The following is a 27,473-nucleotide window of genomic DNA, read 5'->3' on the forward strand; positions in this document are numbered from 1 at the left end:
GAGATCCCTGAACTACACTGTGTTTCTGAATGACACGTCCCTCTGGACACATTTAGGTTTATTACGGATAATCAGTGTTAATAGGCGGTGTGAATCTCTCAGGTGAGAGGCTCATTCGATTGAAAGGCTCCCAAGCGACAGCACACCTGCTAATTACTGAAGCACCATGCAAACACAAGGTGTGAGGCACAACTAGCACCTGCAGGATTCACCAGGTAAATATGGCACAATAACAAAGAGAAAAATCAATATTCACTGAGATATAAGGCAATAAATCTGCAAGAAAGCTTGGAACTTGGAAAAGACTAACCACGTTCTTCACAGTGGATTCTTCAACTCTGTTGGAGCCAACATCATCCCAGCAAACCTGTCGATGCCACCAGTAAATAAGAAAATGCAACATGCGCATGTTAGTGAGGAGTTTCAAACCTTTGAAACATGGCTGCAACATCATCTCAACTAAGAACAAATTGCTTTCCTTTGTCGGATGAGTGAAACTGCAGAAAAGTCCAGACGCTTATACTTTGTCAGCCACAATTATTTCCATAGCAAAGTCAAACTCGATTACGGCGTCCGCTGCAGATGTAATGCACATGTGATGTGATGCCGTTTATCCAACCACGCATGGTGAGGCAACGTGGTTCTCTGAGCAAACACACATTTGTTTTCTTGAATTTTACTTGAATTTTGGAAAAACTGACAGCCCAACCAAGTCTTTGTCCAAATTAAGCAACAAGACATACATTTGTATGTGGACATGTTCGGTTGCTTTCCAAAAAATGACTCCATGAGTTCACAAAAATGTTGCTTTCTTTGCCTCCCCAGACTTGTCATTAACCTCTTTCACATGCCTTAATGAGTCAGCACCTTCGTCGGGCACCACGTCACGTCTGAAAGCGCGGGGGTCAAAGTTGATCTGCCACTGGTGCACTTCTGAGCCCACAATGGAGGTGGCAAATACACCCGCCTTCTACGTCCTTACAAACATCAGGCCAACATCATGGAGCTCGCCACATTACGAGGAGTAACAGCAGCACATTCTAACCCGTCTCACACACAGACAGCAGAGAAGGCTGAGGGCACGTTACTCTACTTTTCTAGTTGAAGTTACACACGCAAACGGCATATTTTAGTTTTCGGAATTCCTCGTGTGACTGTTTGAAAGCCAGTTTGGGCTCAGAGAGAATACGAGAAAGATTAGGTACAGCTGCCAGCTCCCTAATCATACAACAGCAGTTGGTGGAAACATATACAAAAGCTTTTATTTTTAGCTAAAAGCTTTCTTGAAGTGGACTGTCAGAACCTTTTCAATGACAAAAGAAAAGATAAAACAGGTTTTTCCAGGAAAACGTCGACCTGTGGGACTTCGAAGAAGCTTTAAAGGTGAATCAACATCAAGAGAATCTTTCCAACATGACGTCACATGTACAACCGTTTATACAAAGCAAACTGTTTAACAGCGGAGATGAACATCATCGTTCCAGTGTGCACGCCACGCACCGAGGTCGAGAGCTGGTGAAACTGCAAGATAAACGTGTGTCACAGAAATGCTTCTGGCGAAGAAGTAAAATCTTCCCACAAAAAGTTCCCACTGAAACAGAACCGCGGCTAAAAGTGCCGAAGCGTGAGCAGGGATCGACTTACTGAAGGAAAGTCAAAATCCTTCTGGCTGACTATGTTCATGACATACTCGATCCGGGCCTGGTTTGCAGGACAGGCTAACGAGCACGGAGGTGTGAGTGTGCTCATGGCAGCCACGATCGTCTGGATGAACAGAAGAAGAAGAAGAAGAAGTAAACACAGAGTTATCGATAAATAGGTGTGCATAGGCTGCAAAAAGGAGCTCAAATATCAGTCTTACCTCTATAGCTTCTTTAATGTTGTTTTTAATATAATGAATTTTCTGTTTTTTCTCCCTGTGAGGAATAGAGAAGAAGAATACATGTGCGTTTAGATATTTTTCTACACAAAAAGCAAAGAAGCAAAGAAAGAAAAAAAAAACAACGAAGAATCCAACTTTTAATACAAATGAGGACATTGCAGCTCTACAGGATGGTCCTTTTTCAATAGAAACAGCTTGAAAATGGGAATAATTATTCTAAAGAACAGTAAAAAGGTCAACATTTATTAAACATAAAAGCAGAAAGTAGGTTGTGAATGAATTATACCTCATTTTTGGGGGGATTTTCTATCACTTTTTTAAGTATTTTTCCAATATTAAAGGACAAAATGGAACCGAAATTTTAGTAAAAGCCCTATATTTTGTCCTTTTGTTGCGGTGTGAACAAAAAGCCTCTCACCAAACAATAGTTTATTCAAGGATGTTTTTTAAGTCGTTTTTTCGCTCCCGTTTCAATAACAGGACGCGAGCATTTGGACGCAAATAACAACGAGAATTAGAGCATGAGAATCTGGGAAATTATTTCTTCAATGAGTAGCTGCGTCCAATTTGAGACACAGGGTGAGAAAATTTAACTGGTGGTCTCATTAGCAAATAGTTAAGAGAAGAAAAGATGTTCAGCTCACGAAGATCAACACTTTTGATTCTGCGCAAAACAAGCAAACCGATGACAATCCCTCTGGGCCTTCTGCAATAAATTAGGTTTCATGGAGCAGATGAAACTACAGAAGCACGTTTCTATTTAGAGTCGAGCATGAGAAGTTAGGAGAGTAGAAAGCATCGATTCTCTGGATTCAAAGCAAATGGAACAAGTTGTATTATTTGTTTTTTTTCCCCTAACAAAGCCCATTCATTTCTTGTTGTTCAGTCCATCTTTTTGTTTGCTTTTCCCGAGGATTTCATGACTCCACTTTAAATGAGATATTTATATATTATTTATATATTTATATTCAAATCCCACTACTTCCTCAAGGAGTAGATTGTTTTAAGTGTCTCTGTTTCAACCTCAGAATCTCTTTATTTCACTAATGCTGACCTGGAAACAGCCACGGAGTGATGCTGCATTACTCACTCGGGACCATTAAAAAAAATATCAAATAAACAAAGAAAAAAAACACATATACCAGTGTCTTCTCACCTCAACCGTACTACACCGCTCCCTCGTCCCTCGTGTCCTCCCTTCCTCTCATTCCTACATTACTGTGCACCTCCACTGACTGGCACCCAAGGGGGAGCCCCAAAGAGTGGAACAAACCCTGGAACTAAACACAACAGTCGAGTCGCAGCCGATTTGTCAGCGCGCCGCGGCATCTGCTTCTGAGAGGAGCATCTGTTTAGACGTGACCCAAAAATAAGCACATGACGGCGCTCCCACCCCAAAAACCCTTTCTAGGAAACGGAGAGATGATCAAGAATAGAAAAATGTGACTTTGGTTTCCATTGCATCAACTTGGGATGGATGGAGCTTAAAGACATTCACAAGACGGGGGGGTGGGGGGGGGGTGGCTGTCACACCCAGGGGGACGTTTCCATGAGAGCCTCATGTGTGTAAAACATGCTGAGCGTTCGCTCCGTAATGTCACAGGAAATCTTTCCAAGTATTGCTCTTATTGGAAAGTGGAGGCAGCGATAACAAGAATATGTAATCCAGCCCATGACGGGAACTCTTGGGTCGTTTTACAGAGACTTTTCACTTTTAATCAGAACATAAAGTGGGTTTAGTGTCGCGTTACAAGTCGTAACATGAAAGCAACGCTACTCTCCTTCCTGGTTGAGTCGGACATTTTCACATTCTACCAGTTGACCATTTGGTGCTTTAAGCTGCAACCTCTTTTATAAGAAGAAAAAAGCTCAAAACCTTTGATTGAAAGAAAATAAAAAGGCCACCAGGTTAAAGACCACCAGCATCTAAAGATGGCTCACAAGAGGTTTCAAACATGTTAGGTTTCAAACATCCTAAAGTCCAGACACTTTCAAACACATTTATTTAGTTCATTTAGTTCATTAATCCACTGGATGTGGCTGATATGTCAGCAGCATGTATGGTCCATGTACGGTCTGTTTCAAACACCTAAACTGTGGCAGGTGTTAGAGGAGGTGCTGTGTCACGTTATTCAGGAATGCCATGAATATGAAGCTAAAATATCACCTACTGCTTGATTATTATTATTATTATGATAAAGCTTTCACTGCTGGTTAGCGTGCTAATAAACGTACAGTAAAAAGCTAATTGCAAGCGTTCTGAGTCCAAATTCAGAAGGTGAAATGTTTTTGTCCGGCCAGCTGTCAAAAAAGTCTAAATATTCAGTTTACTGTGATATAAATCCAATGAACAGTTGAGGAACAAACTTAAAACGATCACTTTTTACATTTGAGCTGCAGAAATCTGTGTATTGTCTTTTTTTTATTTCTTTTTTTAATCTCCAGTGGATTTTATCATTGTTCTAATGTAGATTAAATAAGGATTATCCTTATGCTGCATAACAAACAAAGCTTTACCTGCATGTCATCAGTGTTAAGAGAGGTCTCTTAGGCATCATCATTATTAATTAGGTGAGAAATAGCTCAATGTCCGAACCCGTCACCATCACCCAGTGTTAACTAGATCCATTTAAATCTTCACCTGTATTCTAAAAGTAAAACTTTTTTGTACTCTTTTGTGTCGAGTGAAATGTGCTGCAGGCGTGTAGGGAAAGCAGAATAAAACTCAAGAGAGGAGTGACACTTACTCTGCGTTGAAGCCATTAACGTGCAATATTCGCATCTGTTTGACTATCGTACTTTTCCCGGATTCACCGGCGCCTGAAAGCAGAGAAAACACAGCAGAAGTGGTATAAAAAAAAAACAAGCCTACATCAAAAGGCAACAACGAACAAATCCACGATGGATCGGTGAAGGATGGAGGTTCAAGAGTTTTGCCGGAAGCTCAGATTCAGCACTGGTGCTTAAGATTTCCTCCTCAAGTGATCTGAATTTCGGGGCTTTGTTTTGCTGCACAGAGGCCCTGTCTCATGCAAGCAGACACGGTTTCTGTCACTAAAATCTCCTTTTTCAGCAGCACCAGAAGGAAGTTGCAGGCTGAATTTCTCTGTTAATGCTGTGTTTTGCTTTCTACATTAAGACATTTAAGACACTTTTCACTCCACCTTAACGATCAAACCACTGCCAGTTAGTCTGTAGATTATTCTGTTTTATACTAATAAAAAAGGACGTGGTCTGCTCATCATGCACTAAACAACATGCTGTTAAAGGTTTAACCTGTAGTTCCCACTCTGTCTGGTTTGTGACCTCTCATAAATTCACTTCCTCCTGTGAGACATTTCCCCTAAAAACTTCTCATTTAGAGAACAATTTCAAACCGCCTCTTCCACAAACAATGTGGTACAGGTTTGTGTTTTTCTTCCTAAGCAGTTCACGACACCTCGGATTTCTCTAATGTCTCTCTCTGGATGGCTTGACCCCCCACTCCCGCCCCAGCTTGGTAACCACTGGACTTAATTACCTAAAATTAGGTCAGACTCCACCTCAACCAGTGGAAAAAGGAGAAAAGGGGCCTCGATGCATCACTTTAAACATCAATAAATACACTTGCTTTTCTGAAAAATGCAGATTTTTCAGCATTTTACAGCATGACAGACACTTTTGAATAATTTCACTTTTTATGTCAAGCGCTGCTTCCAGATGTAATGAGGATCATCAGCACCAAGAGACGAGAAAAGTTAAGAGTCGATCCAACGTGGAGATAAATGTACCTTTCTTCTTAATTTAAGCAGCTTGCTCTGAACAAATGTAAAAACCTGTAAGAACGTGATAAGTAGTAAGAATCGAGCCATTTTTAATAAATCTGGCATGATAAATAGTCCTAAATTTCTCTCAGCAAGAAAATTGTAAAAAGGCCGTAACATCTTGAAACATCAAGAGCTAGCTGCGCTACATTCCCACTATTCAGAGGCGGAGTGTGTGCAGGCACACCTCAGATCAGTGTCAGATTAGAGTGAGCCAGACAGGCGTTCAAGGGAAGCTAGTAATCTTAATGATAATCCTAATTTGCTATCCGGGGTTTAGCAGGATACTGGCCTTAGCATGTGTGGAGCAGCGGGACACGAAGGGCCACATGTTAAAGTTGAAAATGGCAAAGGTTTCTATGGCTGTTTGGGAAATATTTGCTCCCAGGGTGGATAGTGGGTGGGTGGTCTGCAGAGGTGAGTGTGGAGTCTGATACATAAGTCACAGCGAAGGCATCCAGGATTCACGCTGTGAACACACAAACACACCAGATCACAAGTGGTGTGTGGATGGAGGAACAGCCATGCAAAACACCTATGAGTGGCCTCCCGGCCTCTGCATGGTGCCGGAGGGTGCTGCTCTCACACAGAGGGTGGTGTGTGTGTGTGTGTGCTGTCTGTCTGTCTGCTTAAACCCCCCCCAAAAACACACACACACTTCTCTCTCTTTATCACATGTTCTGCAATCAAGCTCCATTAATGACCCCTGAATGCAGACAGTCCATCTTTTCTTCGTAGTGACATCATGTCATTGCATCATTTGTTGATGCCTCACCGTCACAGGCGGCAGAAGTGGTCATGGAGCTTTTTTTCCCCCTGCTACACCCCTGGAACAATGGCTGCACAAAATGGTCCACAGACGCATGTTAATAATAAAAATTTAAAAAAACACCTACCTAATAGTAGTAGCCGGTGAGTCGCCCGATATAACTGTTTGTCTCTTTGGAGCTGCTTCTCTATCTTTTTGTTGGCCTCCCTCTGTGCCTTCTCCTCATTTCGTTGGTCTTCAGTCTTACTATTGCCAAGACAGCCCATCTTCCCAAAAACCCAGTGACAGGTTAAGGGGGAGGGAGGAGGAGGTGGGGGTAGCAGGGTGGTTGGATGGTTTGGGCGCAGGAAGGGAGGAAGGAGGGAGGGTGGTGATGAGAAGAAAAATCAATCAGTCCTAAATTCCTGAACTGACCCAGCAGAGGAACACCTGGCTCAAAATGGGTGACATTTATGTCGCCAGATGTAACAGATGTCAGCTAGTAGACGGTGGGCTCCGCCAGGCTTTGGCACAACGTGTAAATGTGGATGGAGGTGGATATTTACTGGCGATTTATCAGCAAGAGATCAGGAGCAGAGGAACGATGCCGCCCTCTCAAAGGCTTGATTCCTGTGTTTTTCACTGTAAATCCGCAATGAAGTCATCAACACTGATATGAGAGTGGATGTGAAATTTCCAGCTTCTCGCTGCACATGAATGAGCGTCGGTGGTCCAGTGTCCTTAGAGGTGTTTTAATTTTAAACACCGGCTTTTCAACATATAAATATTTTCCCGCTTTAACGTTGGGTTTTTCTCATCAAATGTCTCCTCCTGAGCCCATCTTCGGCAGATATCTCACATTGCCATTCAATCCATTTTCCCCACACACACAACCAAAGCCCTATTTTCTCCGACCGCCTATTTATTCCCCTTTAAATATGTATATTTCAGGGTTTTTTTTAAGGGGTGTTTGCAATCCACTCTCCACCTAACCAAAGCACATTAGAGGGCGGCTGGGACAAAAATTAAAAAATTAATATTTCCTCTTTAAATGACGGCATGTGAATCATCAGGCTACACCGGGGCTTCTTTCTCTGTCACTAATGTCTTTCCAGATTCCTCACATCTTATTTTCTTAAGGAAGGTTGTCGTTAGATGTCAGCGACCTAATCAATAATATCCCGTTTTTAACCTATGTCAAAATTACGTCCAGTCCGCCGTCTATAGATGCTGGTGCCTGCTTTTTCGGAGGGGTTTGACCAGACCCCCCCAAAAAAGGCCCCTTCTCCGTCCTTTTTCTCTCCGTAACGTTAATTTGTATTTCTCCTCACATCTGAAACCTTCTCCGGGCGAAGCTGAGGCGGCTCTCGGCAGCTGGGTGTCCTTGAGTTAAATGCAGTTTCCAGGTGATAGCCGCGGAAATCCTCCGTTATTTTCCCGTTTGGCGCAGGTACAGTCCGCTGTCAAGTCTCTGGGCTTTTTGTATTCCCTTTGAATCCGTATGGTAGATTATGGTTACATGTGCCTGATACATGAACATACCGCGGTGTTTTCAGTCACTCATCCCGCGAGGAGACAGTTGTTTTCGGCGCTGATAAGCCGCGGCTGCTGCGATGAGCCGGTCGGTGAGGTGAGACTCGTTCCTTTGCAGTATTTCTCTGAATTATTTTTGCCCCCTTTTTTCTCAGAGAATTGTACATTGAGATAGATAGCGTTGAAGAGGTGGGGTGGGGCAAACGGCTCTCACGGAACCCTGGGAACGAAGAGCAGCGGTCAAGTTTCCGGGACGACCAGTCCTTCTTCCGGTTGTAACTTTCAAAATAAAGCTAAAATTAGCGCTTCAAACCAGATTATACAGCACGTATGGGTGTGTATTTTTCCGTTTTCTCCGAGAAAAGAAGCAGTAAAAGGACCACAAAGGATACAATGGCGACAAAAATGCAAAACAACCATAAAGGAGAAGTAAAACAGCCGAAATGAAAGCCAAAAATAACTAAAGAAACACAAAATGACAAAGACTAGAACAAGCAGATAAGCGCTCAAGATATTTCAAACCTTACACAAAACAGATGCAAGGAAACTAAAATAACCCAAATCATAGAAAAAATATCATTAATAATAGAATGTGACACATAACAGCTCAAATTAAATGCAAATGACCACAAAGCATTTTAGCTGTAGCTAAATACTATTGGCAGTATTAATTAATAAATTCATTATTTTGTCAATTAATTACAGCCTATTGATTAATTAATTACTTATAAATAGCCATTTTACTATCAGAGTCTGTGATTAGATAGTGTTGTTGCATGCTCCAAAAGAATCCCACTTAATTCTTGAAAATTACAGAAAAATTCAATCATGAAAAAAAAAGATTCTGCAATTTTTATTCCAAATTTGACAAAAAAGAAAATACCATAAATCAATTATAGAAGCAATTATCCATTAATCATCAAATTGGTTAATCCAATAATAATTTCCACTCCAGTCTGAGTCCACTTTATGGGTTTCCTGAGAAATAAATGCATGTAGCAAGAGTTGGTCAAGAGCCTCCAAATGGCTTCAAAGGTAAATCTCAATCTTCACAGAATGATTGATGAAATAAAGAAAAATATATATTTTTGTCATGCTGAATTAAACAATTTTTCTTCTACTTTTTTACTTTTTTAAAAGCATCTTCAAGACGTATTTGGTTGATCTGCACAAGAGGACTCTACATATGTAATCAAGTCTCAAGATCTCAGACTAATTTGAGCCAGAACCCTGAAAGACTGGAAACAGCTCTGACAGAGAGCATACCCCAACACAAAGCTTTTGTTATAAACTACACAATATTAATTAATGCAGTGTCTATACCTGTGTTCTCTCAAAATTTATATCTATTTAATATACATTGTCACCACAGCTGATTTTGTAATATAAAACAAGTCAAATTGACACCACAAGTACAATGATCTGCAAAAACAATTTTTCATTCACTGGTTAAATGTTTTGTTGTTGATTCTGATGAAAAGGGACACTGCTAATCTGTTAATTTCTCATCAATATAAAATGCAAATTAATGTACAACTCGACAATGAATAAATTTTTATTATTTTTATAGATATAGTGTAATATGTCTATAAACACATTAAACTTGTCTCATTTAGAAAAGGAAAAAACACATTTTAATAACAACTCTGGGATTTGATAATTCTTCATCTCATGCTATTTAAGAGATTAAATTTGGAGCAATTATAGCTATTACTAGCTATATGTATATACATATTGTGTGTGTATATCTGTGCATGTTTTACCTGGGAAGTTTCAACTACAGCTTCTCCATCTCTACAGATTTGAAAGAAACACGCATCATTATCACTGTAATTAGATAAGACGAATCCACAAGAAGACGAATCTGTACATTTGACCTTAAAGTAAAGTAAAGTAGGTAAAGTAGATTCGTGCTTTTAATTTGAAGCGAAGGTTAGCTTGCACCTGGCTTCCGCCTTGGTGCTGCTTGACAAAGAAGGGTCGGATCACATGACTGCCCGGAGCGTCATGAAGCAAAGGTACAGAAGGGGAGAGGCGCCCTCTTTGAAGCAGAAATTATTATCATTTTACCCACCCAAAAAAACTCTTAATCAATGACTCTGAAAGCCTGTTGATCACGTTATTAGAAATGATCTACACACATAAACAAAGGGTGAATACATTTCAAGAAACACTCATTCTAATCTAATACAACTAATAACTCCACAATATACAAGTATAAGTCAAAGAAAGTCAGTGTTTCGTGTTTTAAACTTTACATAAATAATTATGTTTAAGTTTATTACAACAATAAATAATTTAAGTAGGTTGAAATCTTGAAAACACTGACCATGCAACACTTTGCCAGTGGTTCAATGGCATTTTCTCAAATCTGTATTTTATTTTGTTAAAAATCCTGTTGATATTTGAATCAAAAGGTAAAAATGCTTCATACCAGGTAAGGAAAGAGCTGACCACTCTCACAGAGTTATGTGTTAGTTATCCCTTGTTGTACATGCATGATTGTGTAGTTATTGAGAGCTTAGAAAAAGCCCAGCTGGGATATCTTGGAATCCTATTTTTAAAACTGAAGAAAACATAACTAAAGGAAGATGTAAAATGTAACAATTGACATGTTCCCAGGAAAAAGTCACAGGGAGCTGAATATTGTGTATTATTTTCTTTGCTCTTCACAGAAGATTTCAAAGCAACATTAAAAAGCCCCACATCAGCAAACGTTATACGCTTGCTTGTCAGTCCTCTGGTAGAGCTCAGACACTTGGAGAATCCTTTAATTTGGTGCCCTTCTGTTGATAGATTACACCTCCAAAAGAGGTCAAGAGTAATTGCTTAGGCGTGGCTGACTGGGCAACGGGAGCCTGAACAGTCCTTGAAAAGACTGGCACACTTTAACATCACAGGACAGAAGCAAGGAATGTGCAACATGTATGACAAACTGCAGTGATACTACAGTTTCCATCTTATAACAACAAAAGTATTTTATCACTGCAACTTGTGTGAGCAGAGCTACTTATTACAGAGCCATCTCCATGACAACCAAGTACTATTTAATTAATTGAATTACCCGTGGAATGTCATGAGATGTGGATATTTGTTGTTCATTGTGGCACCTCCAACTACATGAGATAAAGCTCACTGCACTTGTTTCTGTTCTTGTTCTGTTGTTTATGTTTATGCATCTGGCAGATGCTTTTATCCAAAGCAATTTACAGGTAGGCAGATAGGGTAAAGGGGTCTTACCCCAGGACCCCTACTGGAGGGGATTTGAACCCAGGTCTCCCACATCATATCACTACACTATCCAGTCCTGGTAGTCTGAAAGTACTACTCATGTATTGTTTTATATACTTAATGCGTATTTAAATATCACAATAAGAATTACTGATAACAGTTTGGATAATACAGTTTGGGAAACATTTCTGAATGAGAGCCAGATGTCTCATCACTTTCACTCACCTGATAGTGATCTGGATATTTAAATGTCTCTTTGCCCTTTCACTCTGACTTGCATGCATGTAAACACTGTGTGCATCACAAATCATACATAGCAGACAAACTGGCACGCACACACACACACACACACACACATACACCTCCCTCCATAAATGCGTCAAACGGCAAGCGCTAGAGGCTCAGGGCAAAACACATAAAGGTCATCAATGACAACTAAATGCTACTGTGGTTCTCTAATGAACCCCAACCGACAACAGAAGGAAGAACTAATGACTGAAATCACAGAAACAAGTCAAAGGCTGAATTCCAGATTTTCAAAACAACATTCTTCCCACTTCTGCTGTTTCTTTGTTACAAACTTTGTTTACTCGTTTCAGGAAGTAAATCTCTTTTTCCTCCTCTAAAGGCCACAGCTTTTGGTGAATACCCAAACAGTTTCGCTGGTATACTGGTATACACAGTGTAGAAGGGGCTTTTGTTCCATGATCTTCCTGACTGCCAAATCAGGTGCCAGCGGAAAATATTACAGAGATCACAATGACAAATCATTTGACTAAGTGTGACATTTCTGTGTGCATGCACGGCACTTTAGATCTCTTGTCATTATCACTGTCCTCAGAACCAGGTGCGTGAATATGTCAAGTTTAACTGGAGGCCACTCTGAACTGAGCCTCATATTGGTTTATTCAGTCTGTGCACACGCTGAGGAGAGAAATGTAACCTGAAAAATCTACAGGTAAATGATCATATTCATTCTCTTTAAACAAATGCTCCCACGTTAAGTGTTTTACACTCTGTGGTGTCATTTGGTCTCAGAGGTGGACGACTCTGGGTTTGGCGGTTGCCAGGAGAACGGTACTTATCTGACTGTTTTGTGCCAAGTGTAAAGTTTGGTAGAAGTTGGATTATGGTGTGGGGTTGTTTTTCAGGAGCTGGGCTTGGCCCCTGAGTTCCAGTGAAAGGAACTCTGAATGCTTCAGCATACCAAGAGATTTTGGACAATTTCATGCTCCCAACTTTGTGGAAACACTTTGGGAATGGCCCCTTCCTGTTCCAACATGACTGCGCACAAAGCAAGGTCCATAAAGCTGCAAAGGGTGGGCCGACATCATAATAAACCTTATGGATTAAGAATGGGATATCACTGAAGTTCATGTGCATGTAAAGGCAGATACGCGTATACTCTGTGGTGTCACTTGGTCTCAAAGCAGATAATCATTGATAAACACCCTCACTTATCATGTCAGTTTATGATCAAACTACAGACAGTCCAAAAAATAGTTGTAGGAAAACACATTTATATAGTACGACTGCAAATGAGAAAACGTTTGCACAGTAACAGTAATAATAAATGCTGTGATTCTTACTTTTGCTGTGACTTCTATGTCACAGCAGACTGGCTGAAAACCAAAAGTGTTCATGTTTTGTCTCGTCAACCTCATTTAGATTTGTGTAATATGCATCGATTTCTGTTTTTCAGTCTGCATCACATCCCAAAAACAGTTGGGACTTTGGAAATTTAAACATGTGATGTCAGCAGGTGTTTGTGCCATAATTAAGTGCAGTATCAATAAAAGCCAGAGTTTGCCGGTTTGTCAACAAATGCGTGAGAATATTTACTCTCAAAGTCCTTCAAAGAAAAATTGGAAAAGATTTGCATATTTCTCCGTCCACAGGACGAAGGAAGGAAGGAAAAAGTAGGAAAAAGAAAATATAAGCTATATTTAACAGAGGAAAACATAGGGGAAAAAAGGAAATAGCTTTCTATTTGTGTCAGTTGGATCCCACTTTAAAATGCCCAAACAAAGTTCATATCTTCATTTATCTGAAATAACAAGTTCTTTAGATCCAAAGAAAACTATTTCAGTTACATCTCTTACATGTCAATTATCATATTGAAATCTATTCAATTATCTTTTCAATTCAGTTGTATATATGTATTCAGTTCAGTTGTATATATTTATATGTCACCAATTCACAGCATTTCAAGGCATTTTAAAGATAAGTCCAATTCATTACAATTTATCCCCCCAAAAAGAAAGGCTTTTCTTGGAGACACAAAGATCCGTCATATTCTACTTTTGTATTCAGGTATAACTGAGGTCATTGTTTTTGGCTCAAAAAATCTCAGAGATTCACAATCTAAACATACAGTTATTCTGGATGGCATAACCTCGGTCTCAGTTCCTGTGCGAGGAACCTCTGAGTACATTTTTAATTAGGATTTCTCTTTTAATAAACATATCAAACAGAGTCTCTTGGTCTCTAGAGCGGCCTTCTTTCATCTGTGTCACATTGCTGCAATCAGGAGAATCCCATCTAAAAGTGATACTAAAAACAGAGCCATGAGTTTATCCCATCTACTACTACTGCAGTGCTATTTTAGCAAAGTAACCATATAATTCCCTTAAAATCTTTCAATGTGCCCTAAAAGCCTCATCCAGAGTATCAACTAGTATTGCTAAGAGATATGACATGCTTTGTCCCTGTTTTAGTCAATTTTTCTTATCAACTTACAAAACCCTCAATGGCAAAGCTCTGTCTTATCTTAAAAATCTCATTGTCCCCTGCCACCCCAGAAGAATTCATGTCTCTCTGAATGAAGGCCTTCTTGTTGCTCCGAGACTTGAACTTTTAGCTCTCGGTGGTCTTCTCTGGGACCACCTTCAAGTGTGCATATAGGACACGGACACCTTATTTGTTTTTAAGACAAAGCTTAAAACATATCTCTCTGATATTAGCCTATATTTATCACGTCTGTTTTGACATTTAATTTTAATCGTTATTTCTGTTAATATTTTACTGCCATTACGATTATTACCAAGTGTTTTTAATCTTTTAAACATTTACATTTTGCTTTATTTCCACTGCTGAGTCTATTTTACGTTTTGCTTTTGCTATGGAAAGCGATTTGTGTTGTATTTGTGCTTGAAAATGTTGAGTAAATAATTCTGAGTTGAGAAATACATTTAAAATTAATTTGTCCTCGTCTTAGACTGAATCGTCAAATTCACTTTATTTCTCCTCGGTGGGTGTTTAGAAGTCGTTTGTAAAAGGAAGATTATATATTTATATGTATAAAAGTCTTTTATAAAGAGTAACATTTTCTTGTGGAACTGCATCTCACCTGGATGTGTTTTAAACCCTTAAAACCTATGCCACTCTAAAATAAAATTCAGTCAGTAACAGCTGTCAGTTCAAAATTAACGACTTTGGGCTCTTTGAATTTTTAAATGCAGCAAGTCTCTCTCAATCAACAGGTATGCGTGTGATTTGACATTTTTACTTTTTACTTTTACCTATATAAAGTTGTAAATGTGAGTAAAAAGCAACCTTATGATAATGAGGCAGAAAATACTGAACATTTTAAATAACTTTGACCCAACTTTAACAAACTGATTGCAGCACAGATAAAGTCGAGTACAACAATGCTAAACAGATTTAAGCAAAGTAGCACTGGACTGTCACTTCAGTAAAACCGCAGTATGGAACTGTTAAGGCCTGAAACAGTCCTAATCAAGGGAATGAACAAACAACAGATGTGGCCGTTCTGGTTGGAGGACTTTTGGGACATTTTGAACAACATGGATGAGTTTGTTTGATCAGCCCTTTTAAAGAAGACCTGATAAAACATGTTAAAATGTACACATCAAACATTAAACCACAAAGACAATCACATGTATCATGTTATTCCTGCATTCATCCTCTAGAGGGTAGCATCCCTCATTGTCCATTTTGTGCCATTAACTGTGCCACAAACATTGAGTAACTCAACATGGGAAACATGCTGACCCTGTGGGCATTTCGAACATGCAAAATGAGGCAGCATATTATCATATAACAACCCTTTAAACCTTGTAAGTACATCACATTGAATGGACATGCTCGAAGTGCAGGCCTGTCTGATTGTCGTAATGCGGTTACTGAAATGGTTGTTATCTTCCATTGAGAAACACACAGCTTCCATCCATCTTCAGCACTCTTCCTTCCTGTTTCAGCTCAGTTGTACAGCTCACGGATATCTTTTATAAAACCAGTACAACGATGTTGTTGATGCAGTTAATGCACTCATTTAAGACGCTAACAGAGAAGTGAACCATCAACTCACAGTAGAGGTTATTTCATCAAGTTTCTAATGAATAAAAATGTAGAATTTATTTAAGTCCAGTATGTATAATCCATACACTTTACAAACGAAGGTACAACAAAAAGAATAAAAATGTAATGTAGAGAAAACAATAATAAAAATATAAATATTAATAATAATGCTAATGATGACCTAGGCGGCATGTAATCCTCTCAGAGTTTTCATTTAGTTTTTTTAGTTCTTCTCATCTTTTTCACTGGGGTGACTCCCCTCCATCACTGATGACATCACTTCTCGTCCCATATATAAGACGGATGAGAGCACTGGGGACTATCTCAGACCCTCAGCTGCTGTGCGGACTGTCGCCCATTCATCATGCGTGAAATTGTGCATCTGCAAATTGGACAATGTGGCAACCAGATCGGCTCAAAGGTAATAAAACCAAAAGCTTCTCCACTGTTAAAATTTTCATATGCATTAAAACTGACTGAAAAATGTCTCCGTGGCCCACATCAAAACTACGTGGGTCATTTTGGGAAATGTGTTTTGACACATCTGTTGGGATATAAACTACTTTTAACATGTCTTGGTGAAGACATGTTCAGCTTACGCCTCCAGTGTATTTTTTTGCTGTATTTCATTGTAGTGGACATGTTTGTGGACTTGTTTGTTTGCTGTGTCACTCATCGTGAGTGGCACAGGGTGTTCCCTGTCAAGCACTCAGAGAAAAGATAAGAACCCCAGCAAGACTGACAGGGGTGGGACATTTTTATCGTGGTTAACACAAAACAAGAGAGGGGAACAACACGATAAAGCTTAAGCAACACATGGTGCTTTTTGACATTAGATTAAGTCGAGAAATCTTTTTTGGGGGTATAAAAGTGTTTTTGTTTGTTTTTCTACAATTTGAATACATCAGTGGTTAAATTTATGTGGAGGGACATAAAAATACCTCCACAGCAGTGCGCACTGAGAAGCAATTGGAACCTAAAGATGATAACTGTAAAATGGACACAATATTGGTCAACTTTTAGCTAGTGAAATAACAAACAAATTGAGTTCTGTTGAAGTTACAATGATTATTTCCTTCTCTGCAGTTTTGGGAAGTGATCACTGAAGAACATGGGATCGATGCAACAGGCATCTACGAAGGAGACAGCGACCTCCAGCTGGAGAGGATCAACGTCTACTTCAATGAAGCCCATGGTACAACAGAAGAAAATTGCTTGTTAAGATGCTTTCTCATTCATTTTATTTCACGAGTCAAAAATAACTCATGCTATTCCTATCAAGTGCTGCCCTTAAACTTTGACAGAAAGTACAGACATGTTTACGCTCAGAATTCATTAATTCATTCATTTTATCCTGGTAATACATGTCCACTATGTTTGTAGGAGGTAAATATGTCCCCAGGGCTCTGCTTGTGGACCTGGAGCCTGGCACTATGGACAGTGTGAGAGGAAGTCGTATCGGGGCCCTTTTCAGACCGGACAACTTCATCCACGGTGAGACAGATAAAGTATTGGTAATATGAAATACCTCATCGGGTCAACTTACATTTGTTGACTGTCATTATTTTTAAAGGAAACATATTTGTTCAAATACAAAACATTTTGCATTTATCCCTGTATAATGGAAAAATAATCTGTCAGCAAGATTCTATATGAACTATATGAACAACTGAAAATTTTGGTGCAGATCACTTTAATTTAATTCACAAATATGACAATGACTTAAATTAAAATATCCGATTTCTTGATTTTACGTATTTAATGTGTTTGGCTGACTTCCGTCACTTTGATGTGATGTTACAGGAAACTCAGGAGCTGGGAACAACTGGGCGAAGGGCCACTACACAGAGGGAGCAGAGATGGTGGAGCAGGTTATTGACAGGGTGCGGAACGAGAGTGAAAGCTGTGATTGCCTGCAGGGCTTCCAGTTGGTTCACTCCCTTGGGGGCGGCACTGGCTCTGGCATGGGGACCCTCATCATAAATAAGATCCGAGAGGAGTACCCCGACCGCATCCTGAACAGCTTCAGCATCATGCCATCACCTAAAGTCTCTGACACAGTGGTAGAGCCTTACAATGCCACACTGTCAATCCACCAGCTCCTTGAGAACACGGATGAGACTTTCTGCATTGACAACGAGGCCCTGTATGACATCTGTTTCCGCACGTTAAAACTGACCACACCGACTTACGGAGACCTCAACCATTTGGTCTCCTTAACCATGAGCGGGGTCACGACCTCTCTGAGATTCCCAGGACAGCTCAATGCTGACTTGAGGAAGCTAGCAGTCAACATGGTGCCTTTCCCTCGCCTCCACTTCTTCATGCCAGGCTTCGCTCCTCTGACAGCACGTGGCAGCCAACAGTACAGAGCTCTCACCGTGCCAGAGCTCACGCAACAGATGTTTGATGCCCGAAACATGATGACTGCATGCGACCCAAGACGAGGGCGCTACCTCACAGTTGCCGGTATCTTCCGTGGCAAAATGTCCACCAAAGAGGTAGACGAACAGATGCTTGCAATCCAGCAAAAAAACAGCAACTACTTTGTCGACTGGATCCCCCACAATGTCAAGGTTGCTGTGTGTGACATCCCGCCTCGAGGCCTAAGAATGGCCTCCACGTTCATTGGCAATAACACAGCCATTCAGGAGATATTCCGCAGAGTGGGCGAACAGTTCTCCCTGATGTTCAGGAGGAAGGCTTTCCTCCACTGGTACACAGGGGAAGGTATGGATGAATTGGAGTTCACTGAGGCAGAGAGCAACCTCAACGACCTAGTGTCGGAGTACCAGCAGTACCAAGATGCTACCGCTGATCTAGATTGGGAAGAAGAAGAGGAAGGGGAGGGACCCTCATCAGCAGCAACAACATCAGTTCAGTCCCGGACGGAAGTCAAATTGGAAACCGTGATAGAAACAAGCAAAGAAACTGTAGATGAGTAGAATGCACAGGGTGTATGGTGGGGCATGGAGGGACACTTTGTGGCAAAAATGTAGACAAATTATTCGGGTTTGTTCATCTGAAAAGAACTATCATTTAGCTGTTTAACTTTTAACTGTGGTTTCTTTTGATACCCTTAATTGGATACAAGTAGGACTTTCCCAGGTGCCGTTTTTGGAATACCAAGCTTCAACTTGAAGGTAGACGGAAAAAGCTGACAGATGTACCTACTTAAACATGACAATTAGCCACGGTTGGTAACCTAATGTTAAACCTTGTTATCATGCATGACACATGCTCTGGAGGTTTTTAGGCCATTTGCCAAACAAGTTATACATGTGTAGATATCTTTACCTTTTTAGTATCGTCATTGCAAAGTTTGAAGTTATTTCATGAGATAAGCTGTATCCAGACGCTTTTTCGCGACTTTTTCGCCAACTTACTAGCACATAGTGGTTGAAACTTATAAAGCTTAATTCATGCTTATACGTTAGATCAATGCCAGATCAAAAAGACCTATGCTGGGAGCCTTTACACCTGTGTGCCTGCTAGTTTTTATATGTAAATGTGCTAAATATCCTGGCTATTTTTTGTGACGACACCATCTTTACTTGTAAGAGGCATGCACTGTATACCTCTTTTGTAAAGATGCTGATCTACAGTTATGCATAAACTACAACGTCTTATTTCCACATTTGTGCGTTTCATCTGTAATCCTGTCGTAAAATCAGATTTTGCCCCTTGGTGTTCAGTGTAAAGAATGCATTTCTTTTCCAGTGGAAAAACTTACATACAGCAATGGGAGAAGATCCTTTTTACCGTTTATTTTTCCATTTGGTTTCAAGGAAAACACTAACAAAATTACCTAGACAGAACCACACTGATAATAGAGACGGAAAGATATGTTAAAAGAGGTTGGTCTGCCTGATAATTTTTCTGACTGACATAATAAAAGGATATATGAACTGCTTTGAATGCATTCCATATGTCCAACAGCTTCAGTACCAAAGCAGTTTCTCAACAAAATTCCTGGCAAAAAAATTTAAATATTCAAATACACAAGGTGGAAAAACAAAGGAAGGCACTCCACCTTCCATTTTCCATACATCCACGAGAGATTACAGATACTCCCATAGGAACGAATGGACTTCCGGTTTGCTCATATATGAACATACACAGATGTGGAAACAAGGCCTTATCTGACCACATACATTTCTGTAAGGAGCCAAAGCTGCTCGCATCTACAGACATGCCAAATATAAATCGCCTTTTAAATTTTACTTTAGTAGATGTATCTTCCATTAGGTAAGTGCATAGCAAATATTTCATCTTTTAAATGTTGAATTATGACTACATTTACTGATATTAGTGTTTTTGTGGTGGCACTATGAACAACTCATACATATTACAGCCATTTACAGCCATACATTTGACTATGTTCGGGCAAAGCATGCTTTGCCATCTGAAACATACCACACCAAGTGCACTATTCACTATGTTAGCAGTATCCTTTGCTGTTTCATCCTAATATATGTCTGTAGAGTTGCATTAAATGAAGAACCATAAATCGAGCTTAGTTCAGTCATATGGTCATTTGTCACTGTCTCCGTTTTGGTGCTAAAATTGTTTGATAAGAGCTGTGATGTTGTCAGATTCAAACTATTTATATTCTTCCATATTTGTTTTAGGTATATGAATTGTTTTTTTCTATTGAACATAGGATGTACATATTTGCAGGCTTGTAAGGAAACATGATATTTTCCCATTTCTATATAATCCACAGCTATAAAAACATAATTGTGATGTTTGAACTTGACAATATTTTTTGTATTTTGTATGATGATCAATAAAACCAGTGATCATGTTTAACAACCGATGGAACAGAAAATGTTTTCCCTTTTCATAAAATTTTTCATTGGAACTTGAACTGTACCAAACTGTTCTATTTGACAGTGCTCTGATAGCGCACTACTATGATACCGTTTAAGGCTGTCACACAGTTTCCTCCTACTTGAACAAGTCTGTGGCATAGTGATTACACATAACTTGGGCAGAGCATGGTCACTTCATTTTAAGATAAGCACACATGATGTGGAGATGCCTCTGCACAGTGCATAAAAGCTGAATGGACTCGTGAACTGGGAAAGATGTGAGCTAATCACTTGTGAATATAGGTTACTGCAACACGAGAAGTATTACCTCACAGGGTACAATGTCAGGTTCAGGTTACAAGGTGATAGTGAAGCCAATCGGGTGTAGGCCCTTAATTCTACCCAGAGGCTGGTGAAAGGCTGTGATAGATGCCATTTAAATAGTTCAAGAATCCATATTAATTTGCGTGACCTTGAAAAAGATTGGATTAAAATTTCATAGCACATGCATTAATAACCTGCCGCACAGGTTGGGTAATGTCTCTTGAACTATAGATAACAAAAAAATGTGTATGTGCTAGGAAAAATCATCTGATAAATTAACATTATTAGCAGATTTTTTTTTTCTTTCAGCTTTTCTATTGTGTCTATTATCTTACCACTCTTCAGAATCACAAAGGCTGGTTTCTGCAACTTAATAACCGCAAAAACAGAAATAAAACAATGCATCAAATATTACTCTGCAGAGAGATAATTGTAGCAAAGGTTCCGACATCATGTGAGGTGTATGGTTTACTGTGAGGATTTGACTTTGATCGTGTTGGACCAGCTGAAGATATTCTGCAACCTTGATTGAGCTGAATTGTGTAACATCAGAGGTTAAATGTCCGCTGCATCGGAAAGTTACTCAGTCTGACAGAAAACGTACTACACGTTGAACTGAAGCGCTGTAATCCTGTGAAAATCAAGATTACAATACGTCGGAGGCCAATTCAGTAGCTTAAATAAAGAAAAGATGTTACATATTTCGCTGTTCCTAGGTCTGCAGCCTCACGTGTAATAAGTTACACAAGCGGAAGTGCGTAACGGACTCATGTGACTGCTCCGGTATGAGAGGGGAGGATTTGCTGCTGTCTCTGAATGCGGTTCACTGATATTTGTCAGTGTGACTGTCTACCTACCGGCTTACCCACACTCTGAGCTGAGCTAACTCCTGCATCGGTCACGCCGGTACAACCATGAAAATCTGGACCTCAGAGCACATATTCAAGTGAGTATCTTATCTATAAGACATGTATTTTTACAAGCAGTCCGTCTGTCTGGTTCTTTGGATCAAGCCGATAACTAACACCGCCTGGCTTTTCATTTGTTTCGGAGACCAGCATATGCAGTTATAACAGCAAGCATTGTACTGAAAAGACTGCTAACTGAAACTTTAATGCCACCAGCTTGTGTACTTGTAGTCGAGGCTATAGCCTACTATAGTTATTATAGTAACATAGTCCTATTCCTTCCGCAAAATATTCACCGGTGCCTTTTGTTTTTGACCACATATCACACCGTAAGAAGGCACACGAACACTTCATAAAATCCTTGAAGGCTGACCACAAGACTGTCAGGTTGCAGAATTTCTTTTGAATTGCGTAACGACGTAGTCAGGTTCAGCCCAGAGCTCCCTCTGTTCCAGCCCGCTCCGCGCAACCTTTCCCCTACATTTTGCCGTAACTGACTACGTCACAACGTCGGCGCGTTACCACGTCTCCGTGGCAACCATTCAGCGCTTTCAGCAGTACGTTCGACGACATTACTACTCAAAAAGAAAAGCCGTAATTATTCAGCAATATTAAGTTCCTAATACACTGGATATCCTTACAGATATTCCCACATAAAGCTTTTTTTTTAAAAAAAAGTTACCAACCGATTTATTTGATTAATCCACCAAAACTTGAAGCATAGATGTTTTACTGTTATTGTAGGTACTTTAACTTTTGTTAAATTGGGAATGTCATCTAATCAATGTTAGAAGACAAGCAGTTAGAATAACTAAGAAGGAAGCAAGGCGGTGGAAGACGTATAGCTAAAATGGTTAGTTTGCATCTTGCATAGTAAATCTGTGCTTTTTACAGTGCTCCGTAAATCAAAAACAATATTCAAATTTGTATGTGTTTTTAACTTATGGTAAAATGGGAATTTGTGAAGCTGTGGATACATAGTCAACAGATAAATGTAGAATGGAGGACAGAAGAACAGTTTATTGATGTTGCAGAGAACATCTTTAAAGTTGTATGAAATTAACAAGAGAGAATAGTAGCTCAAAAGTGCTTTTTGAGTACTATATTATACATGAGCTGGTTTGGATATCCATCGCCTTTTTAAATTGATTCCATATACTTTATGGCCCTTCTTTGACAGCCATCCATGGGAGACGGTGACCAATGCTGCTATGCAGAAGTACCCCAACCCCATGAACCCCAGTGTGATCGGAGTGGATGTCCTGGACAGAAGCGTCGACAAACAGGGCCGCCTCCATAGTCAAAGACTGCTCAGCACGGAGTGGGGTCTTCCATCAATAGTGAAATCTGTGAGTGTCAAAACCCAGCGTATGAGCCTCTTTGTTTCATTGTGGTGGGAAAACAGATGGAAAATTCCTTGAAAGTCAGACCAAAAAAAAACAAAGCATCTTAAAAAGCCAGATATAGCCAGTGAGAGGGGGATGCTTTCCATTCAGCAAACCTGACCTTAACATGCAAGGCTATTTCTGTCCGGGGACAGCAGCAGACCTGGTTGCTGGCTGAGTCCCAGGCGGGTTCATGGCTGTGTGCCATGGCTCGTGATGTACAGGACATGGTAGTACCATTTCTCACATTGCTCAGATGTAATCCATGACACCATGTGTCGTAACTTTCCATATGTGTGTCAGGTTAGTTAGAACTGGAGGCGAGTTCAGCACAGAGCAGTGACGGAGGCCTCTGGACTTGCATAACATGTCATATGATCTCGTTCCATGTATCCGTGACTTTCTGAACTCTGTAATGATAAGGCGAGAGAAGGCTAATGCGTGCTACTTGTGTGGTATTTTCTTTGTAAAGAGTTGCCAGTCAGCTGGTGTTCTTTAGCCCTGACCCTCGCATAGATGTCTGAGGATGGGGTTGTAGTCGGTGATAACATCATGGCTAGCCCCTTTTAATCCAAGGACAGTCTATGACACAGACTAACCCACTGACTGATTGCATATTAACACAGCCGTTAATCGGATTGTCTCAAAGTCAATCACTCCTGAGCCTCAGGGTTTGTGTATAAACTGGATGTGTCATGAAGACATCTTCCCCTCTCTTCTCTTTACTTCTGAATTTCGTTTCTGAGACAAAGGGGTGTCGTTCTGTCCTTGTGAGGACTGAAGCTGAAAATCCAAGAATAATTTTATTGGTCAAGCTAGTGGACCAAAAAGTTTATGTAATGTTTAAATGAGCATTTCAAGATATCAAATAAAACAATGTGAGACTTTGTTAAACTCAGAAGCACTTCATGATACAAAGTCAACAGATGGTTTTGCTGACTGCTATATGAAGAATAAGCAGTTGTGTTCTTAGTGTCTTCAAGAGAAAGAAATGAATGCATTGCAGGTTACTTAAGCTGGTATTAAAGTGTCTCCTTCTTTGCCTTCAGCTCATTGGAAATGCACGGACATACACGTATGTGCAGGAGCATTCGGTTGTTGATCCCAAAGAGAAATCATTGGAACTTCAATCCACAAATGTGAGTACCAATAACGCCCTACCCTTGAGTCTATGTTGAGAACTATGGTACAGTTTGTACTATCGAGAGTGCCTCTTAAAATCAGCCTGGGATCTATAGATAGCTGCCTGAAGGTATGATAGAACATAGTACTGGGTCACCTTGTTGTGCTACCAGTTTCATGACTTGACATTTGCAAGCAGAGATACAACTCGGCTTTAATTTCTGCTTCCTGTTTCAATAAGATTTTCATTTTGAAGTAAATTATTCTTAGATTCTGTTGACAAAACATTGTCTGTTTGAAATGTGTCAACCCCAAGCATCCACACCCAGTTTAGATCTGCTCTCTGCGACGTACATTTTACTTTACCCATGTTCTCAGAGTGCTACGAAGGGAGTTATTCTCAGAATGAAGTCTAACTTGTTATGTAGTTTGGTAGCTTAAATGTCAACCCTGTTCAGTTATTTTTTTGCCAGATATCCAACAGCTGATAAGTTAGATATATCCTCAGTGTTGGTGGTGTTGTAACCCTGGATCTGTACATATAGAACCTTTTATTTGCTCACTAATCATTTTGTAATTTTCCTCTTCAGATCACTTTCACAAACATGGTGTCTGTGGATGAAAAGTTAACTTACAAACCACACCCCGAAGATCCGGAGAAGTAAGTTCTCACACGACATGGCATTTTTAAGCACTCAGAGTTGTTGTCTGGTAACTATTGGCTTTAATTTATTTTAAACCACTGTCCACTCTAGAACAATATTGACCCAAGAAGCGATCATCTCTGTGAAAGGGGTCAGTCTCAGCAGTTACCTCGAAGGAGTTATGGCCAGCACCATCTCTACTAATGCTGGAAAGGTGAGATTCTGATTAAAACCAAACTTTCCTCGGGTCATGCACATAAGAAGCATAATCACTGGTTTAGCCTGAACATGATATGTAAAGTTTGCCACCCAACTGTTAAATTTGAATTATGGAATAGCTTATTTTTTTTAAATAAATGATTATCCCACCCTTCCTCAGCTAGTACATAAAACATGCAGAAGGTTCTTATTATTAGATCAGATTTTTAGAAGGAAAACTGGTCTGTATTTCAAAAGAAAAAATCTTGAAGAGTTTGAAAAGAGTCTTGTAATTTAAATCATGAAGCCACATGAAAGCAATAGTGATCACAGCTGTTTGTAATGGTCACAAAAAAAGCTGCTATCATCGCAGAAGAGGAGAAAAGACCACGATGCGCATAACATCTAAATTTAGGATTTGTCTTCTGTGGTTACCTTGTTTGGATATTTCGCAGTCCACAAAAGCTCTTAAAATCAAATGGTGTTTGCAACTTTTGCTACACCTTTTCTGACATAAGCTACTCTTCTGCGAGTCTTAATAATGTTAATGTTGCAGATGAACTACAGGGTTTGTGACTGAGCATTCTGTGCTGTTCATGTGCACAGTAAAAATAAAATGATCAGCTCTCCTTCAAATTGTCCTCATCTGAAAATGAGGAACCAGTATAGACGGAAGACGTTGAATTAGTTCGACCCCCCCCCATTCTGAAACATTGCAGTAAATGACTGCAGTAAAGTTCGATGGCTTGGGCTAGACTGCTCCTCTAGTTTTCATAAGAACAGTATGCCCCATAAAAATGTTTCTTATTCTAAAGTTAAATTGGTACTTGTCTGAATGGAAATGGCTGGATGAAGTGTTGGAATGTCCCTGTAGCTGAACTTTCAGATGTTGATGTACTGGATTTCCTTTTTCAGCCTCCAACAATCAACATTTTGGACATGGCCCCATTCATTTTTGTGTTGCGTTCAGTTAGAACAGGCGTTTTGTGGCACACCTAATCTGTACTGAGAATGTGCCCAAAGTAATCATGTGAGAAGAGAGTCAAAATCTTTTCTTTGTCTTCTCTGTACATCTGGGCAGTCTCTGCATTAAATGGATGCTTTGTACATAATCAGACAAATTCTTTGTGTGATGCAAACCCCCTTTTTTTTATTAAACTCACAGCTTATTTTTAATGAGTAATGACAAGTATCTTTTATTTATTGTTATGCTGCAAAAATGTGTCCTAAAAAAAAATATATTAGTCGTAGTAGAATTATTATTCCAGTGATATCGTTCATCCTAATTTTCTTCTTGTTGCAGTTAAATTCCTTGACTAATATTTAATTTTTTTTTCTTGATCAGGGCCGTGAAGCCTTGGAGTGGGTGATCAGGCGATTGAATGCAGAAATCGAGGAGCTGGCAGCCACAGCGTGTGGAACCATACGCACTCCGATGGCCGCAGCCGTCACTGAGAAATGACACCTACCTCCTCTGTTCAGCAGAGTCTGAGAGAAATCACACATCAGTACAACCAGCCTCCCTTTATGATGCTCTGGTGCTGTTTTGGTGCTCTGGGTTTTCTGTATTATTTAAGGGTACTCTTGCACACTTTACTATCTACATTAGATATATTTTAAGCAGCAGGCTGCGGCATAAAGGGGTTCTGATGAATGTTTTCAGTGACTCTGGGGTGAAAAGTGGGCGGCACACTCAGGGACAAGTTTAAACACCGCTGTCATTTGTGTGTTCGGAGGCATGTAGCGTTGACAAAAAGGCATCCGAGGCACTGGATGAACCAGAAACACAAGAAAAGTGCCAAAGCAGAAGCTGCCTTTTGTCCAGCCTCTTAGACACAACTTTTCCAGCTGCGCATTTATATTGAAAAAGACCTCATCATATCAGCAGGTCTCCTCTGGTACGAGCTCTGTGTACAGCAACAGAGTCTGAAGAGGAGTAGTTTGTGGTAAGAAATGTAGAAATTACTGTGAATGCTTACACTGAGATATGATGAGAAGAAAACTACTTAAGAAGGGTACCAAATGCAGTGCATGTCACGTATACATGCAAGTCGGTTGACATAAATGGGTGGTTTAACATGTCAAACAAAAGTTTCGCACTTGGGGTTCATTTGTGTCTGAGAGCCAAGTCACATTTTCCTGTGGGACCTCGGTGATACCAAGACTCTGTCCAGGCAACATGTGTTAGCCTGACTCTAGCTTGATGTTGTATAACTTGTTGTTTGGATGTTTAAGTTTAATGAAGGGATCAATGTTTTTGCCATATTTATGTTTTGGAAGTAATGCAGGACCTTCTCAAATACTGCGTTTCTGTTGTGTAGATGTAAATCCGTCTGTTCAGAGCTCTCAGCTCAGCAAGAACTTGTTCGCTGACCTCCAGCAGTTTTATGAGAACACACATGATATCGTCTTTGTTTCTGTGTAAAGGCTGAGACCTTCATCATGACTTACAAACTGACACATTTTAATTAATAAACAAAAAGCTGCTATAAATACTGTGGAACCTGTAGAACTGCTTTAGTGGTTACACTCGGTATTTGAGAGGATCTACCATAAAGTGG

General features: G+C 39.9%; 3 protein-coding genes across 4 annotated transcripts in view; 2 read left to right on the forward strand and 1 right to left on the reverse strand.

Annotated features, from left to right (window-relative positions):
• The window catches only part of LOC140303160 (guanine nucleotide-binding protein G(s) subunit alpha), a 34,319-nt gene extending 26,093 nt beyond the window's left edge, over positions 1-8,226 (reverse strand). The window contains exons 1-5 of one of the 2 annotated variants that reach the window (XM_072381801.1): positions 6,582-8,226; positions 4,630-4,702; positions 1,862-1,916; positions 1,645-1,764; positions 311-367 (exon numbers count right to left, since the gene is read on the reverse strand). In XM_072381801.1, the coding sequence (XP_072237902.1) occupies positions 311-367; positions 1,645-1,764; positions 1,862-1,916; positions 4,630-4,702; positions 6,582-6,720 (444 nt within the window). In that variant the 5' untranslated portion in view covers positions 6,721-8,226. The remainder of the gene's footprint in view (positions 1-310; positions 368-1,644; positions 1,765-1,861; positions 1,917-4,629; positions 4,703-6,581) is intronic. The other variant, XM_072381802.1, reaches the window with a different exon arrangement.
• Positions 8,227-15,835: 7,609 nt separating this feature from the next.
• Positions 15,836-19,401, forward strand: tubb1 (tubulin, beta 1 class VI). The gene is made up of 4 exons (XM_072381804.1): positions 15,836-15,938; positions 16,604-16,712; positions 16,901-17,011; positions 17,321-19,401. The coding sequence occupies exons 1-4, from the start codon at positions 15,882-15,884 to the stop codon at positions 18,460-18,462; spliced, it is 1,419 nt and encodes a 472-aa protein (XP_072237905.1). The 5' UTR covers positions 15,836-15,881; the 3' UTR covers positions 18,463-19,401.
• A 2,018-nt stretch (positions 19,402-21,419) lies between these two features.
• Positions 21,420-27,418, forward strand: LOC140303163 (PRELI domain containing protein 3B-like). The gene is made up of 6 exons (XM_072381805.1): positions 21,420-21,601; positions 22,744-22,912; positions 23,998-24,087; positions 24,661-24,731; positions 24,826-24,928; positions 26,258-27,418. The coding sequence occupies exons 1-6, from the start codon at positions 21,570-21,572 to the stop codon at positions 26,372-26,374; spliced, it is 582 nt and encodes a 193-aa protein (XP_072237906.1). The 5' UTR covers positions 21,420-21,569; the 3' UTR covers positions 26,375-27,418.
• The last annotated feature ends 55 nt before the right edge of the window (positions 27,419-27,473 follow it).

Source organism: Leuresthes tenuis, unplaced genomic scaffold (genome assembly GCF_036924035.1).
Source record: "Leuresthes tenuis unplaced genomic scaffold, fLeuTen1.0.hap1 SCAF_3, whole genome shotgun sequence".
In the NCBI taxonomy this organism is placed as follows: domain Eukaryota; kingdom Metazoa; phylum Chordata; class Actinopteri; order Atheriniformes; family Atherinopsidae; genus Leuresthes; species Leuresthes tenuis.